We start from the raw sequence: 15740 nt of genomic DNA on the forward strand, positions 1-15740 counted from the left end.
CCTACACCACAGCCACAGCAACTCAGGATCTGAGCCGCGTCTGCGACCTACACCACAACTCACGGCAACGTCAGATCCTTAACCCACTGAGCAAGGCCAGGTATCAAACCTGCAACCTCATAGTTCCTAGTCAGGTTCGTTAACTACTGAGCCAGGATAGGCACTCCAATTTTCACCATTTTTTTTTTTTTTTTTTGTCTTTTTGCTATTTCTTGGGCCGTTCCCGCGGCATATGGAGGTTCCCAGGCTAGGGGTTGAATCGGAGCTGTAACCACCGGCCTATGCCAGAGCCACAGCAACTCGGGATCCGAGCCGCGTCTGCAACCTACATCACAGCTCACGGCAACGCCGGATCGTTAACCCACTGAGCAAGGGCAGGGATCGAACCCGAAACCTCATGGTTTCTAGTCAGATTCATTAACCACTGCGCCACGACAGGAACTCCCAATTTTCACCATTTTTAAGTTCATTGCTATGCAACAAATTTCCAGAACTTTTTCATACCTATTAAACACCTCCCCATTCTCCCCTTCCCCAGATGCAACTCAAATCTGGTGTTGCTGCGGCTGTGGTTGTAGCTGTGACAAGCAGCTGTAGCTCTGATTCAGCCCCTAGCCTGGGAACTTCCACATGATGTGGGTGTTGCCCTAAAAGCAATAAAAAAAAAGAAAAAAAAAGAAAAAAGAAAGTAAGAAACTGTAACTATGTAAGATGATGAATGTTAACTAAACTTCCTGTGGTAATTGTTTCACAAAATATACATTTATCAAAACATGTTATACACCTAAAATAAATACAACTTTATACATCCATTATAGCTCAATAAAAAATAAATATTAAAAAAAGGCAGAGTTCCTGTTGTGGTGCAGTGGTTAACAAATCTGACTAGGAACCATGAGGTTTTGGGTTCGATCCCTGGCTTCGCTCAGTGGGTTAAGGTTGTCATGGGCTGTGGTGTAGGTCGAAGATGTGGCTCTGAACACACATTGCTGTAGCTCTGGTGTAGGCCAGCGGCTACAGCTCCGATTAGACCCTTGGCTTGGGAACCTCCATATTCCGCGGGTGTGGCCCTAGAAAAGAAAAAAAAAAAAAAAGGCAAAATGGGGGAGGACAAGAGTATAAAAATATTGATAATTATTGAAATTGGTGATTACTGAACTAATCAGGGTTGAGGTGATTGTACTATTATTTCTATTTTCGTGTATGTTTACATTTGTTTGTCCTTACCTGTGGCATGCAGAAGTGCCTGGGCCAAGGACTGAACCTGCACCACAGCAGTGACAACTTTGGATCCCTAACTGTTAGTTCACCAGTGAATTTTGAGATGATTGATTTTTAATTGGATTAATGGGTGGTAAGTTTTAAATCATAAGCTGATAGAGTTGAGTGGTAGATAAATTTTCCTGAATAAGTTGAAAGTCTATTTAAATATTTTCATAAGGAAACAGGCATAGCAGACAATAAAGTTGGTTTCACGTACGTGGTGAAGCACACAGCTCATGTGTGCATCTGGCAGAACCCCCAGTCCAGAGAGGAGCAGGTGCTGCTTTCCAAAGACACCTACTTGTGCGTGTCCTGACACTATAGTTAGAAAATGCTCAGATTTTTAGCTGCTTTTCCCAGAACTCAAAGCTCGTCTTCCTGTTTATCTTGGTGGGATGCCTATGTTATACTTGCGATTTTTCTGTTCTCTCTAATGTATTAAAGCATGATTGTCACAGATGGGGAAACAAGAGGTCATTGGTTAACAATCAGATGTTTGATTTCCTGAGCAGAAAAGATACTCTCTTGTGTATTTTAAACATTTTTTAAAGAGAAATAGGGCTAGTCTCTTGAAGGTAAAACCTGTTGGCTGGGCTTTCCTCAAGAGTCAACAGTCATTTCTAAATTCATTTTTCCTTGGAGTTCCTGTTGTGGCTCAGCAGTAACAAATCTGACTAGTATCCATGAGGATTCAGGTTCAATGCCTGGCCTCAATCAGTTGGTTAAGGATCTCACTTTGCCGTGAGCTGTGGCGTGGGTTGCAGACTCGGCTTCGATCTGATGTTGCAGTGGCTGTGGTACGCCGGCAGCAACAGCTCCGATTCAACCCTTAGCCTGGGAACTTCCATATGCTGTGGGTGCGGCCCTAAAAAGAAAAAAAAAAAATTCCTTTTCCTCATTTAACTGCATCCTTTGCATTTAATCTCAGCTCTGGCTCTTTTTCTAAACCACTTGTCAGTTGGTAGTGGTTACTGCTTTAAATTTAAGTAAACATTGCTCGAGGAACAAAGGAAAACCAGAGAGGTGGTCAATTAGCTGTGGTCCAAATTGGTGTGATATGGAGATGATGGCACTTTTACTTAATTCAACTTCAGTTACCAGAACAGTTGATCTTGATTAGGTTGGGGGGCAGTGAAAAAGTACTAATTCCTGACTTTGGGAGACACAAGTCTTTTTTTTGTTTGTTTCTTATGGCTGCACCCAAGGCATATGGAGGTTCCAAGGCTAGGGGTCAAATTGGAGCTGCAGCTTCCAGCCTTTGCCACAGCCACAGCCACAGCCACAACAGATCCAAGCCTCACCTGCAAACTGCACCACAGCTCCCGGCCACACTGGATTTTTAACCCACTGAGCAAGGCCAGGGATGGAACTTTCATCCTCATGGATACTAGTCAGATTCGTTTCCACTGAGCCACAACAGGGACTCTGAGACACAAGCCTTTGTTTCCCCTAAAGAATTAGATAACACTCCTCATGCTATTAATCTCATTGCTCTACTTTGGTTTACTCTTCCTTAAATGGACATAATAATAGTACTCGCCTCATGGTGTTATAAACATCAAATGAGTTAATGCTTGTAAAATGCTTAGAACAGAGATTGGAACAGATAGCAAGTATCATATGAATGTTTACAAGATAAATTCCTGCACCATAGTGTGGATCTTCTCTATAATATATGAATAAATGATAACAGCTACAGGCTAGTGGAGTTCCAGAATTTCCTCGGTGAACTTGTCGGTCATTAGCTATTGCACAGTCAGCAGATGGTTTGGAGAAACCTCACTAAATTGGAATTAGTGCACAGATTATTAAACCTGAATAAATTAAAATTCTGAAATCATCAATCTTTGGAACAAAATGAAAGCTAATAAAGGTTTTGACACAGACATCCATTAAAAAGATAGCAATGAAAATATACATAAAGAGCATATAGAGATGTAAGTATATGTCTTTGCATGTCATAGACCTAAATGGTAATTTTTTTTTTTTTTTTGGTCTTTTTGCCTTTTCTAGGGCCGCTCCCAAGGCATATGGAGGTTCCCAGGCTAGGGGTCTAATCAGAGCTATAGCCACTGGCCTACACCACAGCTCACAGCAACGCTGGATCCTTAATCCACTGAGCAGGGCCAGGGATCGAACCCGCAACCTCATGGTTCCTAGTTGGATTTGTTAATCACTGAGCCACGATGGGAACTCCCTAAATGGTAATTTTTAAAGACACTATTGGAAAAAAAAAAAGGAGTTCCCCTTGTGGCACAGTAGAAACGAATCCGACTAGGAACCGTGAGGTTGCAGGTTCAATCCCTGGCCTTGCTCAGTGGGTTAAGGATCCGTGAGCTGTGGTGTAGGTCACAGATGCAGCTAGGATCTGGCATTGCTGTGGCTGTGGTGTAGGCTGGTGGCTACAGCTCTGATTGGACCCCTAGTCTGGGAACCTCCATGTGCTGCAGGGTGGCCCTAAAAATACAAAAAATAGATAAATAAAAAATAAAGATACTGTTGGACTACTTTTAACATCTACAAATAACTAAATTTAGAAGAATCAAGTGTTTGTAGAAGGAGTGTTCCCTAGAAAACTTGAGAATCATTAAAGATGATTTATCATTTACTAGAGCAATTTTACTGGTATTGAAATTTTACATGAAATAATTTACATGTATCAAAAAATTTTTTTATTGTTTCATGTATTTATTTTTTTGCTTTTTAGAGCCACACACTTGGCAGATGGAAGTTCCCAGGCTAGGGGTCAAATTGGAGCTACAACTGCTGCCCTCCACCACAGCCACAGCAACACCAGACCGAGCTGCCTCTGTGATCTACACCACAGCTCACCACAAGGCCAGATCCTTAACCCACTGAGCAAGGCCAGGGATCGAACCTGTGTCCTCATGGATGCTAGTCAAATTCATTGACCACTGAGCCATGATGGGAACTCCAGATCCAGGTCTTGATTCTTTACAGATTGTTGGGTTTTAGCTTGAAATTTGAAGCTGGGAACATAATACCTCTGTGTTCCAAAGGCCAAGCTAATTGGAATTACTGTCCTTTCATCAGATTGGATCCCCCAGGATACTATTTATTTATAGAGCAGAATTTAATGACAGTTTTAAGTTCTGTGTAGTTGAAGAACAGTTTTTTTTTGGATTCAGGATAGTTTTTTAAAAAAGATATTCTTCAAAGTGGTTTATAATGCCCTGTATTCTTCTGCCTTTAACCTGACACATTTCGGCTCTTGTGTTCTCTTAACCTGGAAGGCCTTCATCACAAGGGCTGTTGAATTAACTGCAGTCTGTGCAGATGATAAACAAGCCAGCAGAACATTTCCCGGGTTAGCAGGTGCTCAGTAAAGATGTGAAAATCTAAATCACAGTCCTTTCTATTTTTAAAATAAATGGCAGGCATAAAGAAACACCCTTGGCTTATTTCTGGTAGGGTTTTTATGTGCTGTAAAGAACTTTATTCATCAGTATAGCACAAATTCTATTAAGAGATTTGGCTTTAAAATTACAAGTGGTTAACATAGTCATGCTCATTTGCCACCCAAATCCGCTCCTGAGGGATGGTGCCAGAAGTCTGAACTTAAGTGCCTCAGTGTGGACACTGAAATGAGCACTGATTACCCTATTTGACTAGGTAGCCAAACATTTTTCTCATAAGGTTTTAAACTCGGCAAGATTTCACAGGATTTAAAAATGGTTTCTAAAAAAAATCACATTTCCATCCCTTAACTGGCTCAAACGGGGCACAGGGGCTTGGGGCACAGGGGCTTGGATCCACACCGCTGCAACCCTTGTTTTTGTTTTTAACCATTTCAGGGCTTCTTGAAATAGAGGCTGTATTAGAGTTATGGAAAAAACAGCCTTGGAATCTGACAGTCCGATTCCTGGAGTCAATTCCAGTTCTGCGTGACCTTGGACAAGTTACTTTACTTCTTTGAATTTCCGTTTCCTCCTGGGCAAGACGACAGCAGCCAGAGCCACCTTGCAGTCCAGTGTGCGCGCCTGGAATACGCCCGGCGGGTCCCAAACAAACAGCAGCCATGTTCAGGCCGCCCCGCTCGGCACCGACCTCGCGGCTGCGCTCGCCCCGGCAGGTGTAGGCACCGCCCGGGTCGCGGGCCCCCACCCTTCCGTCGCTCGCGGGCCGGCCCCTCGGCGTCTCCGCGCAGGGAGGAGCGGCAGCGTCCCGGGCCCGCCCCGGGCGGGGCCGGCAAGAGGCTGGGAGGACGCCGGGACGCGGACCCGCTCCGAGGCCCAGCGCGCCGAGTGCGGGAGAGCTAAAAGCGGCTCGGCGCCGCCCGTGCCCGAGCGCGAGCGCGCGGCGGCCGCCCCCTCGGCCCTCCCCTGGCCCTGCCCCGCCCCCCGCCCTAGCGCGCCGCCCGCCCGCCGGGTCGCCGCGGGGCCGTGGTGTACGTGCAGAGCGCGCAGAGCGAGTGGCGCCCGCACGCCCTGCGCTGCTCCGCGGGCCGGGCCGGGCCGCCGGGGAGGCTGAGGCGGCGGCCAAGGCGGCCTGTCTCGCGCGCCCGCGACGCAGGCCGCGCTCCCTCAGCCCGCGACGGCGATGAGGCGCTGAGGTGGCCGCCCGCGCTGCGCGGCGGGACCAGAGGACGAGGAAGCGGCCGGGCCGAGGGGCGCCGGCCTCAAGAGGCGAGGGGCGGCGGGTGCATGGCGCAGTGACGGCCCTTGCCGCTCCTCCCGCTACCCGGACCCAGGCGAGGCCGCCACCCCTCCTGCTCGGCCGCCGCCGCCGCCGCCGCCGCCATGGCCAATGACAGCGGCGGGCCGGGCGGGCCGAGCCCGAGCGAGCGAGACCGGCAATACTGCGAGCTGTGCGGGAAGATGGAGAACCTGCTGCGCTGTGGCCGCTGCCGCAGCTCCTTCTACTGCAGCAAGGAGCACCAGCGCCAGGACTGGAAGAAGCACAAGCTGGTGTGCCAGGGCGGCGAGGGCGCCCCCGCCCCTGGAGCGGGCCAGCAGCCGCAGCCCGGCCCCGCGCCGCTGCTCAGGAAGGCGGTGCCGCGCCGGGACAGAGTCGCTGCCGCGGAGGCCGCGGGCCCGCGGGCCGCGGGAGACGCGGCCAAGGCGAAGGCGAAGGCCAAGCCCGCTGCAGACCCCGCGGCGGCCGCGTCCCCGCCCCGCGCGGCGCCCGGCGGCGCGGGCCCGGCGGCGGCGGCGGCGGCGGCCGAGGCGGAGCCCGCGAAGGAGGAGCCGCCGGCTCGCTCATCACTGTACCAGGAGAAGGCGAACCTGTACCCGCCGAGCAACACGCCGGGCGAGGGACTGAGCCACGGCGGCGGCCTGCGGCCCAACGGGCAGACGAAGCCGCTGCCGGCGCTGAAGCTGGCGCTGGAGTACATCGTGCCGTGCATGAACAAGCACGGCATCTGCGTGGTGGATGACTTCCTGGGCAAGGAGACGGGGCAGCAGATCGGCGACGAGGTGCGCGCCCTGCACGACACCGGCAAGTTCACGGACGGGCAGCTGGTCAGCCAGAAGAGCGACTCGTCCAAGGACATCCGCGGCGATAAGATCACCTGGATCGAGGGCAAGGAGCCCGGCTGCGAAACCATCGGGCTGCTCATGAGCAGCATGGACGACCTGATCCGCCACTGTAACGGCAAACTGGGCAACTACAAAATCAATGGCCGGACGAAAGTAAGTGATGCTGGGGTGGGCGCTGGACGCCCCCGCCCGCGAGGCGGGGCGTGTGGAATGAGGCGCGGTGGTTCGTCCTGGTGCAGACCCGGGAGAGAAAGCGGGTATCACCTACCTCCCCTCGTTCACCAACTTCTCCGTCTAATTACATGGCCTTCTGGCTACACTTTGGGGCCCCCTTTGCACTTTGCTTTTCACTCTCTTTCATTGAACTCTTAGTGGATTCTAGCCTCACTGGAGTTGCAGCTGCTCGTTGGGGCTATTAGAGTAATACCTCCCCAAAGCCAAGGGCTGGTTCTGCGTCAGCAGTGGGTTTGCAGCGGCTCTTAAATTCCCTGTGGGATTTGAACCACTCATCAGACTCTACCTTACACAGTGCAATGTCGTGTTTGGTTTAGAACCCGCCAGTTGACCACAAGAAAGTGTATTTGAAAGAAGCATTTAGGCATGTGTCCTCGTCGGATTCAGGAAGAGCTTGGCCGCTCCCCCCCTTCCCCTCCCATAGCTCTCGTCCTTCTCCGGGTCCCTACTGTTTTGAAACCCACTACAAAACGGGGGCGGGGGGGGAGAAGTATTTCCGTTTTCAGACCTCTCGGTGTAGGTAGGTTACATTTTTAGCATAGGTTTCCTCTATTTGCTTTTGTTCGTGTAATTCTTCTGTTGAAAAAGAACTGTTTTGTGGCTTCCTGGAAAAAAAAAATCCTCGGAATTGTAGCAGGAGGGAAGGCTCACTCCAACGTCTCAATTTGGTGAAATCTCTTTGTTTTCTCTTTACTCTTGCAGTTTTTCCCTCACAGAGTCTTTAATCCTCCCTACTCTGATTTTCTCTCCTCAGTAGGGTAAATGATAGACTTTTTCCTTCTTTATACCTTCTTGTGGTTCTTTCCCATTTTACTCCCCAGATCTTAATCTTTTCTTTGTATCCAGCTCCACTCCCGCCCACCCTGCTCCACCCTCCTCCACCATCGATCTCTCTCTGATTTTGTGAGTTTGAGATGGTTTAAGAAGCTCATCACGCGTGCATGTTTGTACCCATACACTGACTCTTCCCAGTACTTTTGTGTGTGTCAGACCGTCTGTTGTGACTGTCATTCATTAAGTGGGACTCTCAGACTGCTCAAAAGGCACGGGAAATGAGGAAAGTTCTAAATGTGAACATTTTGTGGGGAAGATACAATGGACAGTCTAGTTTGGTTTTTTACGCATTGTGGCTGGATGAAGGCACATGTCTTAATATCATAGTCGCAAAAAAAGAAAAAAAAATCAAATCCTTGCTTACCATTAAGCTAGGAGGAGAAAAGGGGCTGGTTAATGATCAACTTTGGGTTTTAATGAAATTTTCGTTTGTGTCTATAAATATTTCCTTAATTCATCATGGATCAGATGTGAACATACTCCTGAACCCTAGAGCAGGAAAAGAAGTGGCATGAAGGAATATTAATATAGCTGTACCAAACTGACTAAAGTCTGTGTATAGTTGGGGCACAAGCTTAAGGTGAAGTCATGAAGATGTCTTAAACCTTCCTTGATCTGCTTTCCTTAGTTAATTTAGCTGTCCAAGTTAAGCTAAATCCTCTTCTCTCCTAGCTTCCTGTTTTTAACTGTCCTTCTCAGGGAGGGGAGGGATAACAGTGAGCCTAGTTCTTACCATAGTGCCTTCTCATGGGGGGGCTGTGAGGAAATAGCCACCCCCTTCCTCAGGAGTGCCAGGGGCTGAAGGGTCGTGGAGGCTTTAAAGCACCTGACTACACATATCCTCATGTGAAGGAAGGAGGGATTTTACACTCTTTAGACTTGATCTCTGGCTTACATTAATTTTAGGGACACAATTTCAGGATCTATGAATGGTCTTAGGGAATCACTTTCATTGTACTGCTGTGCTGAGAGAGGTTTTGGGAATCTCGTTTGATTGTGCAATTTTAAGTATTCCTAAAAACAAAATAAAGATGACGGCAATCAAACTACCAGCCAATATATGTGGAGCAGTCCTGTGCCAGTACCAGGTTAGGCTGGATACAGGCATAATTCTACAAAGCTGGTAGTATTATTCTTATTTTACATTTGGAGAATATTTCAGCTCTGACTTGGCTAAGGTCTACTGCTTACCCCCTGGCATTCAAACTTGTCATTCATTCATCAAGCCCCAGGCTTTTTCTACTATGCTGAATATGGGTAGGATATTAACTGAGAAGATGTAGATTACTTAATTACACTGTTGGAACTAAAATTTGATGTACATATTTTGTTGATAAGGAGAGTATTAGCCTGCTGTGTGAATAATTGTGGCTTATGTTTGGGCTATATAAATTTTTTTGTTTGTTCCTTGGGCTGCCCAGTGAAATATGGAGTTCCCGGGCTAGGGATTATATCCGAGCTGCAGTTAAGGACCGAATCCTTAACCCACTGTGTCAGGGCAGAGATTGAACCTGCGTCCCTGTGCTCCAGAGACACCACCCATCCCATTGTGCCACAGCGGAATCTCCTATATACATTTTTTTATTAGGTGACTATACAATGTTTATTTCAGATAGAGACAGAAAGCCAGGTAGATTTATCTGCCTGGATCATGCTTATTTCATCTTAACCTTCAAGAGAGGCAGAATGTAGGTACTGTATATGATTGCAGAGAGGGTCTTTGATGAAGGATTTTATTATCCTTGACAACATTATAGTGATTTAAAAAGGTACTTTCGGAGTTCCTGTTGTGGTGCAGTGGAAACGAATTCAACTAGTAACCATGAGGTTTCAGGTTCGATCCCTGACCTTTCTCAATGGGTTAAGGATCTGGAGTTGTTGTGAGCTGTGGTGTAGGTCACAGACACGGCTCAGATCCTGCGTTGCTGTGGCTGTGGTGTAGGTCAGCGGCTACAGCTCCAATTAGACCCCTAGCCTGGGCACCTCCATATGCCAAGGGTGTTGCCCTAAAAAGCAAAAAAAAAAAAAAAAAAAAAAAAAAAGGTTATTTGCCTCACATGTGTGGTATTTTTCTCACGTAGATTTTCACAGCAACTCTGTAAAATATTTAGGTTTGTTGGTGTGTTATCCCTGTTTATAGGTTAGAAAAGTGAGCCTTAGGGCAGTTAGTTCACTTGTTGGAAATCCTGCAGCTTGCCAGGACTTAAGTTCATTTTTTCGTGACCAAGATTTGATGTTCTTCATTTACATGATCTGTTCTGTATGGGCTTTTTGTATGTCAGGGCCTGATAATCAGGTGATACATAACTGGCTGTGGCTCATTCAGTGTATGCTTTGATTTCTCCCAAGTTTCTGCTTTCAGCATGCTTATCTGGTTGCTGTTTGTCCATCTATTTTAAAAGAGGAACTACAAGGAGAGGATGAAGATAACAGGAGAAAAACAGGAATGATAATTGTGGCCACTGATGTAACTGAGCTCTAGTGTCCATTTTCTCTGGTCCTGCTTGGGGATTCCCCCCGATTTTGCCCTTAAACTACCCTTTGATCCTTTATCTTTTCTCACACCCTTTCTTCCATCAAGAGGACTTGCAGTGATGTCCAAGGGGAAGGAATCATGGTCTGTCTGTGGTTTGTGAGGAGTAGCACTGTGGGGGCCATAAGAAATCAGAGGCGCCTTTACTTAGGGGTAGAGGAAGATGAGAGCAGAGGGGTGCAGATCATGGAAAAATGCAAGACCATTCAGTTAGAATTTCTAAACCACCCTGAAGGAAAACGTTTGCCTGTTAGAATGAAAACACCGGAGTCATACATAGTTTTGGAATTTTGATTGGCGTTCCCCTGGGGCCCGGTGAGTTAAGGATCTGACATTTTCACTGCAGCAGCTCAGGTAATTGCTGGGGTACATACAGGTTTGATGATCCGTGGCCCAGGAACTTCTGCATGCCATGGGAGTGGCTGGGGAAAAAAACAAAGGAGGAGTTCCTGTTGTAGCTTAGCTGGTTACGAACCCGACATTGTGTCTATTAGGATGTGGGTTCAGTCCCTGGCCTTGCTCACTGGGTTAAGGATCTGGTATTGCAGCAAGCTGTGGCATAGGTCACAGATGCAACTTGGATCCCATCCCGTGTTGCTGTTGCTGTGGCATAGGCCTCAGCTGCAGCTCTCATTCAGCCCCTGGCCTGGGAATTTTCATATGCCACAGGTGCAGCCCTAAAAAGAAAATTGAAAAGGAGTGATAAAATAAGACCAAGAAGGAGCAGATCATATTCCTGAGATTTTTCACCAGTCTTGCAGTTATTTGGGCAACTCTGGCTGATTATGGCTTTTAGAGGGAAAGATAGGAAGAGGGAAAACCTGAGGCTTATTACTACTGCTACAGAGTTGTGGCGCCAGTCCTCTTAGATGGTATAAGCAAAACTATTGCCGGAGTTCCCGTCGTGGCGCAGAGGAAACCAATCCAACTAGGAACCATGAGTTTGTGGGTTTGATCCCTGGCCTTGCTCAGTGGGTTAAGGATCTGGTGTTGCCATGAGCTGTGGTGTAGGCCGGCAGCTACAGCCCTGATGAGACCCCTAGCCTGGGAACCACCATATGCCGTGGGTGTGGCCCTCAAAAAGACAAAAGACAGAAAAAAACCCCCAAAAACTATCTCGCCAGTTTCTCTGTACTCTTGACACCTAGGATGTACAAATTAGAAGCAGCTTGTTTAATGTTTTAACAGATATACTAGAGTTCAAGATCAAAGTCAATTACTCTGTATTTAGAAAGGCTGAAAATATTTTAACTGCAGTAATAACAGTTTTACATAGAGCTTAACTATTTTACTGTTTTATTTTTTTTTTAAACTGTTTAATTTTTTATTATTTTTTTGGCCACACCCTTGGCATGTGGAAGTTCCTAGGCCAGGGATTGAACCTGTGTCACAGCAGGGACCTGGGCCACTACAGTGACAATGCCAGATACTTAACTTCTAGGCCACCAGGGAGCTCCATGTGCTTTACTATTTTAAAAGAGATGCACTTGGCAAGTTCCCGTTGTGGCTCAGTGGTTAACACATCCGACTAGCATCCATGATGACGCAGGTTCGATCCCTCAGTGGGTTAAGGATCCGGCGTTGCGGTGAGCTGTGGTGTAGGTTGCAGACTCCACTCGGATCCTGCATTGCTGTGGCATAGGCCAGCAGCTACAACTCTGATTTGACCCCTAGCCTGGGAACCTCCATAGGCCACAGGTGTGGCCCTAAAAAGCAAAAAAAAAAAGAGAGAGAGAGAGTAAGATGCACTTGGACTGAAAGAGCAGTGTTAATGGATTGTGACTGAACCAAGTTCAGCTTTGTAGGAAAACGTTTGTGTAGTGGATTTCATTGACATGTAGTTTAACTAAGGTAACTTCTTTAATTCTAAAGGAATTTTATTTTGAATTAACATTTTTTTTAATGTTTATATCTCTTCCCTTTATCTACTATCTAATGAGCCACAAAACTGTCCTGCAGGACCTTGGTCACACGGGAGGAGGACATCTGAAGGTGGAAGCCTAGTGGACTTTGTGCTGCAGTGACACCTGTGTTGGCTCTTGGATCTGCCCCCGTTTCTATGTCCTTGAGCCAGTTGCTTAATCTTCCTGAGCCTCGGTTACTCTATTTGGAAGATGGTGTTAAATGATACCTTCCTTTTCTGCCTCTCAGGATTTGCTGTGAGGAGGGCATATAATCATGCATGTAATAAAAGCACCTTTTTCGTTTTAAAACACTATGCAAAACTGTTGTCAGCTGTAACTCTTTTTTTTTTTTTTTTTTTTTTTTGTCTTTTTGCCTTTCTGGGGCCGCTCCGGTGGCATATGGAGATTCCCAGGCTAGGGGTCGAATCGGAGCTGTAGCCACCAGCCCACGCCAGAGCCACAGCAATTCGGGATCCGAGCCACGTCTGCGACCCACACCACAGCTCACGGCAACGCCGGATCCTCAACCCACTGAGCAAGGCCAGGGATGGAACCCGCAACCTCATGGTTCCTAGTCAGATTTGTTAACCACTGTGCCACGACGGGAACTCCTGTAACTCTTCTCATTTAAAATTTTGTCTACTTTTCTGATTTTTTTCTTTAAGAGTTCTGTGCTTTTCTTCTCCTTCTGTCTTTAATAAGTTGGGGGAAAAAAGACTTAACATGATGACCCATTTTTGACCTAACCATCTCCCCTACACACACACACACATTTTTTAAACAGAGGAAATAAGTCCCAGAGAGGTTAAGTGACTTGTTCAAGATCATAGAGCTGATTAGTGACAAAACTGACCCATGTTTGATTTCCTTCATTCTTACGTCAACAACTTGATGCTACATCTCATGAAAAAATTATGTGTTCCCACTTGACACATATTGGTGTATTTTATGTCATTTTTAGGGGTGCTTGAACATTTAGGACTTGATTTCCCTCTCTGTTTTATTGATATCACTCTATAGTTTGGCTTATCTGACATTCTGGTTGAAATTTTCTTTTTTTTTAAATTTTATTTAAATTTTATGGCTGACCCATAGCTGCAACCTATGCCATAGGCAATGCTGGATCCTTTAACTCACTGTGCTGGGCCAGGGATTGAATCCACACCTTCACAGTGATCTGAGCCCCTCCAGTTGGATTCTTAATCCACTGTGCCATGGCAGGAACTCCTAAATTTTCTCCCATTCCATAATTCTGCCTTAATTTCCCTAGAAGCTCTTTTCTTTTTTCTTTTTGAATTTTCTAGGGCTGCACCCACAGCATATGGAGGTTCCTAGGCTAGGGGTCTAATTGGAGCTGTAGCAGCCGGCCTACGCCACAGCCACAGCCACAGCAACACCAGATCCAAGCTTTGTCTGCAACCTACACCACAGGTCACAGCAACGCCAGATCCTTAACCCACTGAGCAAGGCCAGGGATCGAATCCGAAAACTTATGGTTCCTAGTCAGATTCCTTTCCGCTGTGCCATGATGGAAACTCCATAATTCTGACCAGGAACCATGAGGTTGTAGGTTCGATCCCTGGCCTCACTCAGTGGGTTAAGGATCTAGCATTGCCATGAGCTGTGGTATAGGTCACAGATGCGTCTTGGATCCTGTGTTGCTGTGGCTGTGATGTAGGCCGGCAGCTGTAGCTCTGATTCAACCCCTAGCCTGGAAGCTTTCATGTGCCGCAGGTGCAGCCCTAAAAAAAAAAAAAAAAAAAAAAAAAGCAGAGATAAATAAACAGGGTAAGGACAGAGTGACAAGGGTGGGGGAAAATTCATTTAGATAGGGTTAGTAGAGTAATGTCATACACAGAGACTTGAATGAAGCGAGGGGCTGGTTATTTGGATGTATGAAAGAAGAACATTCCAATAAAGGTATTAAATAGCAAGTACAGTGGCCCTGACGGGTAATAGCATGCTCGGTGTGCTCAGGAAACAGCCAGGAGGTCATTACCGTAGTAGTGGAGTGAGGGAGGGAGCCTGTGAGAAATAAGGTCAGTTCATGTAGGGTTTGGCTTGTAAGCCATGGCAGGAACTCTGGGCTTTACCCTGGGTGACGTGGGAGGCCATTAAGAGTTTGTTCTAGAAGATCTCTGTGGCTGCTTGTGTGTGTAGACAGGAGGGAGCAAGAATGGAAGCAGGAATGCCAGTTAGGAAGTTCTTGAAACATGGCTCACAAGAGAGTAGAAGCTGCAGACCTGTAGAGAGTGGTTGGTTCCTGGATACCTTTTGAGAATCCGATTGGTGAGATTTGCTGATGGATTAGACCAGAGGTACAAGAGAAAGGAAGGAGTCAAGAATGCCTCCAGGTTTTTGGCTCTTGTAATTGGGAGGAAATAATAATTATTTTATCTTGCTCTCACTCTTCTGCTTTTCTCCTCTTGTCCCACTTTTTCTGAGTTTCCATTTTTAGCGGATTGTTGACACTTACTTCGCAGCCAAAGCCAGAGGAAAAAACTGCTGTGCTCTACTTTTCCACATTCCTTCCAATTGGCCCTGCTTGCTGCTCCTGCTGTTGACCTTAACGGCCCCATCCTTTCTTCTCCAAAGGCCTTGTGGCTTCTTTGCACAATGTGTGCTCTTCAGCTCTTCATGTTACTGCTGTGGCTCGGCTCACTACTATGGTGCAGGTTCAGTCCCTGGCCCTGGAACTTCTGCATGCTGTGGGCACGGTGGGCACGGCCAAAAAAACCCCCCCAAAACACTAAAAATAGAGGGTACATACAGTTTGCTTCTTTGATTCTTAAGTGTTTAGTGTTCAGCAGCTACTTAGGTCCACACCATCTTTCTACTCTTATTTGCTGCTTCTCTTTGAAATACAGCCACTATTTCAGCCTTGATGTTTTCTGCCTTATTGCTTCCCTGCTCACTCCTCCAACACATCTGTGAATCCTTTGACTAGTTTATGACCCACAGTTGAAGTCTTTTTTTTTTTTTTTTTTTTTTGTCTTTTTAGGGTCTCACCCTAAAAAGGGCATATGGAGGTTCTCAGGCTAGGGGTCAAATCGGAGCTGTAGCCACCAGCCTACACTACAGCAACAGCAATGCCAGATCCGAGCCCTGTCTGTGATCTACACCACAGCTCATGACAACTCCAGATCCTAACCCACTGAGCAAAGCCAGGGATTGAACCTGAGTCCTCCTGGATGCTAGTTAGATACGTTTCTGCTGAGCCATGATGGGAACTCCCCAGTTCAAGTCTTGTATGTCCAATACCCCAGTTTCTCCCTGAACTCTGAACCTCCACTGATCAAAAACTTTATCTGTCTTTTATTCCTGAAGTGTCTTCTCCAGAAAGTTATAAGGGCAGGGCAGCTGTTTTATACTCTTCTGTCTTACACAGAGCAACTTTTGCTGTTCTTGTTATTTATTCATTTATTTATTTTATGGCTGCACCCATGGCATATGGAAGTTCTGGGCCAGGGA

General features: G+C 46.9%; 1 protein-coding gene across 3 annotated transcripts in view; it reads left to right on the forward strand.

The window, feature by feature from the left end:
- Positions 1-5998: 5998 nt before the first annotated feature.
- Positions 5999-15740, forward strand: part of EGLN1 (egl-9 family hypoxia inducible factor 1) — a 55830-nt gene continuing 46088 nt past the window's right edge. For 2 of the 3 annotated variants that reach the window (XM_021073580.2, XM_021073581.2), the window contains exon 1: positions 5999-6917. In XM_021073580.2, coding sequence (XP_020929239.2) covers positions 6024-6917 — 894 coding nt within the window. In that variant the 5' untranslated portion in view covers positions 5999-6023. Of the gene's footprint in view, positions 6918-12324; positions 12591-15740 lie in introns of those variants that run through there. The other variant, XM_084996909.1, reaches the window with a different exon arrangement.

This window comes from Sus scrofa, chromosome 14 (assembly GCF_054392235.1).
Source record: "Sus scrofa isolate SSC_HxYL_T2T_F1_AM1 chromosome 14, Sscrofa_HxYL_maternal_Yorkshire_Landrace_v2.0, whole genome shotgun sequence".
NCBI lineage: Eukaryota > Metazoa > Chordata > Mammalia > Artiodactyla > Suidae > Sus > Sus scrofa.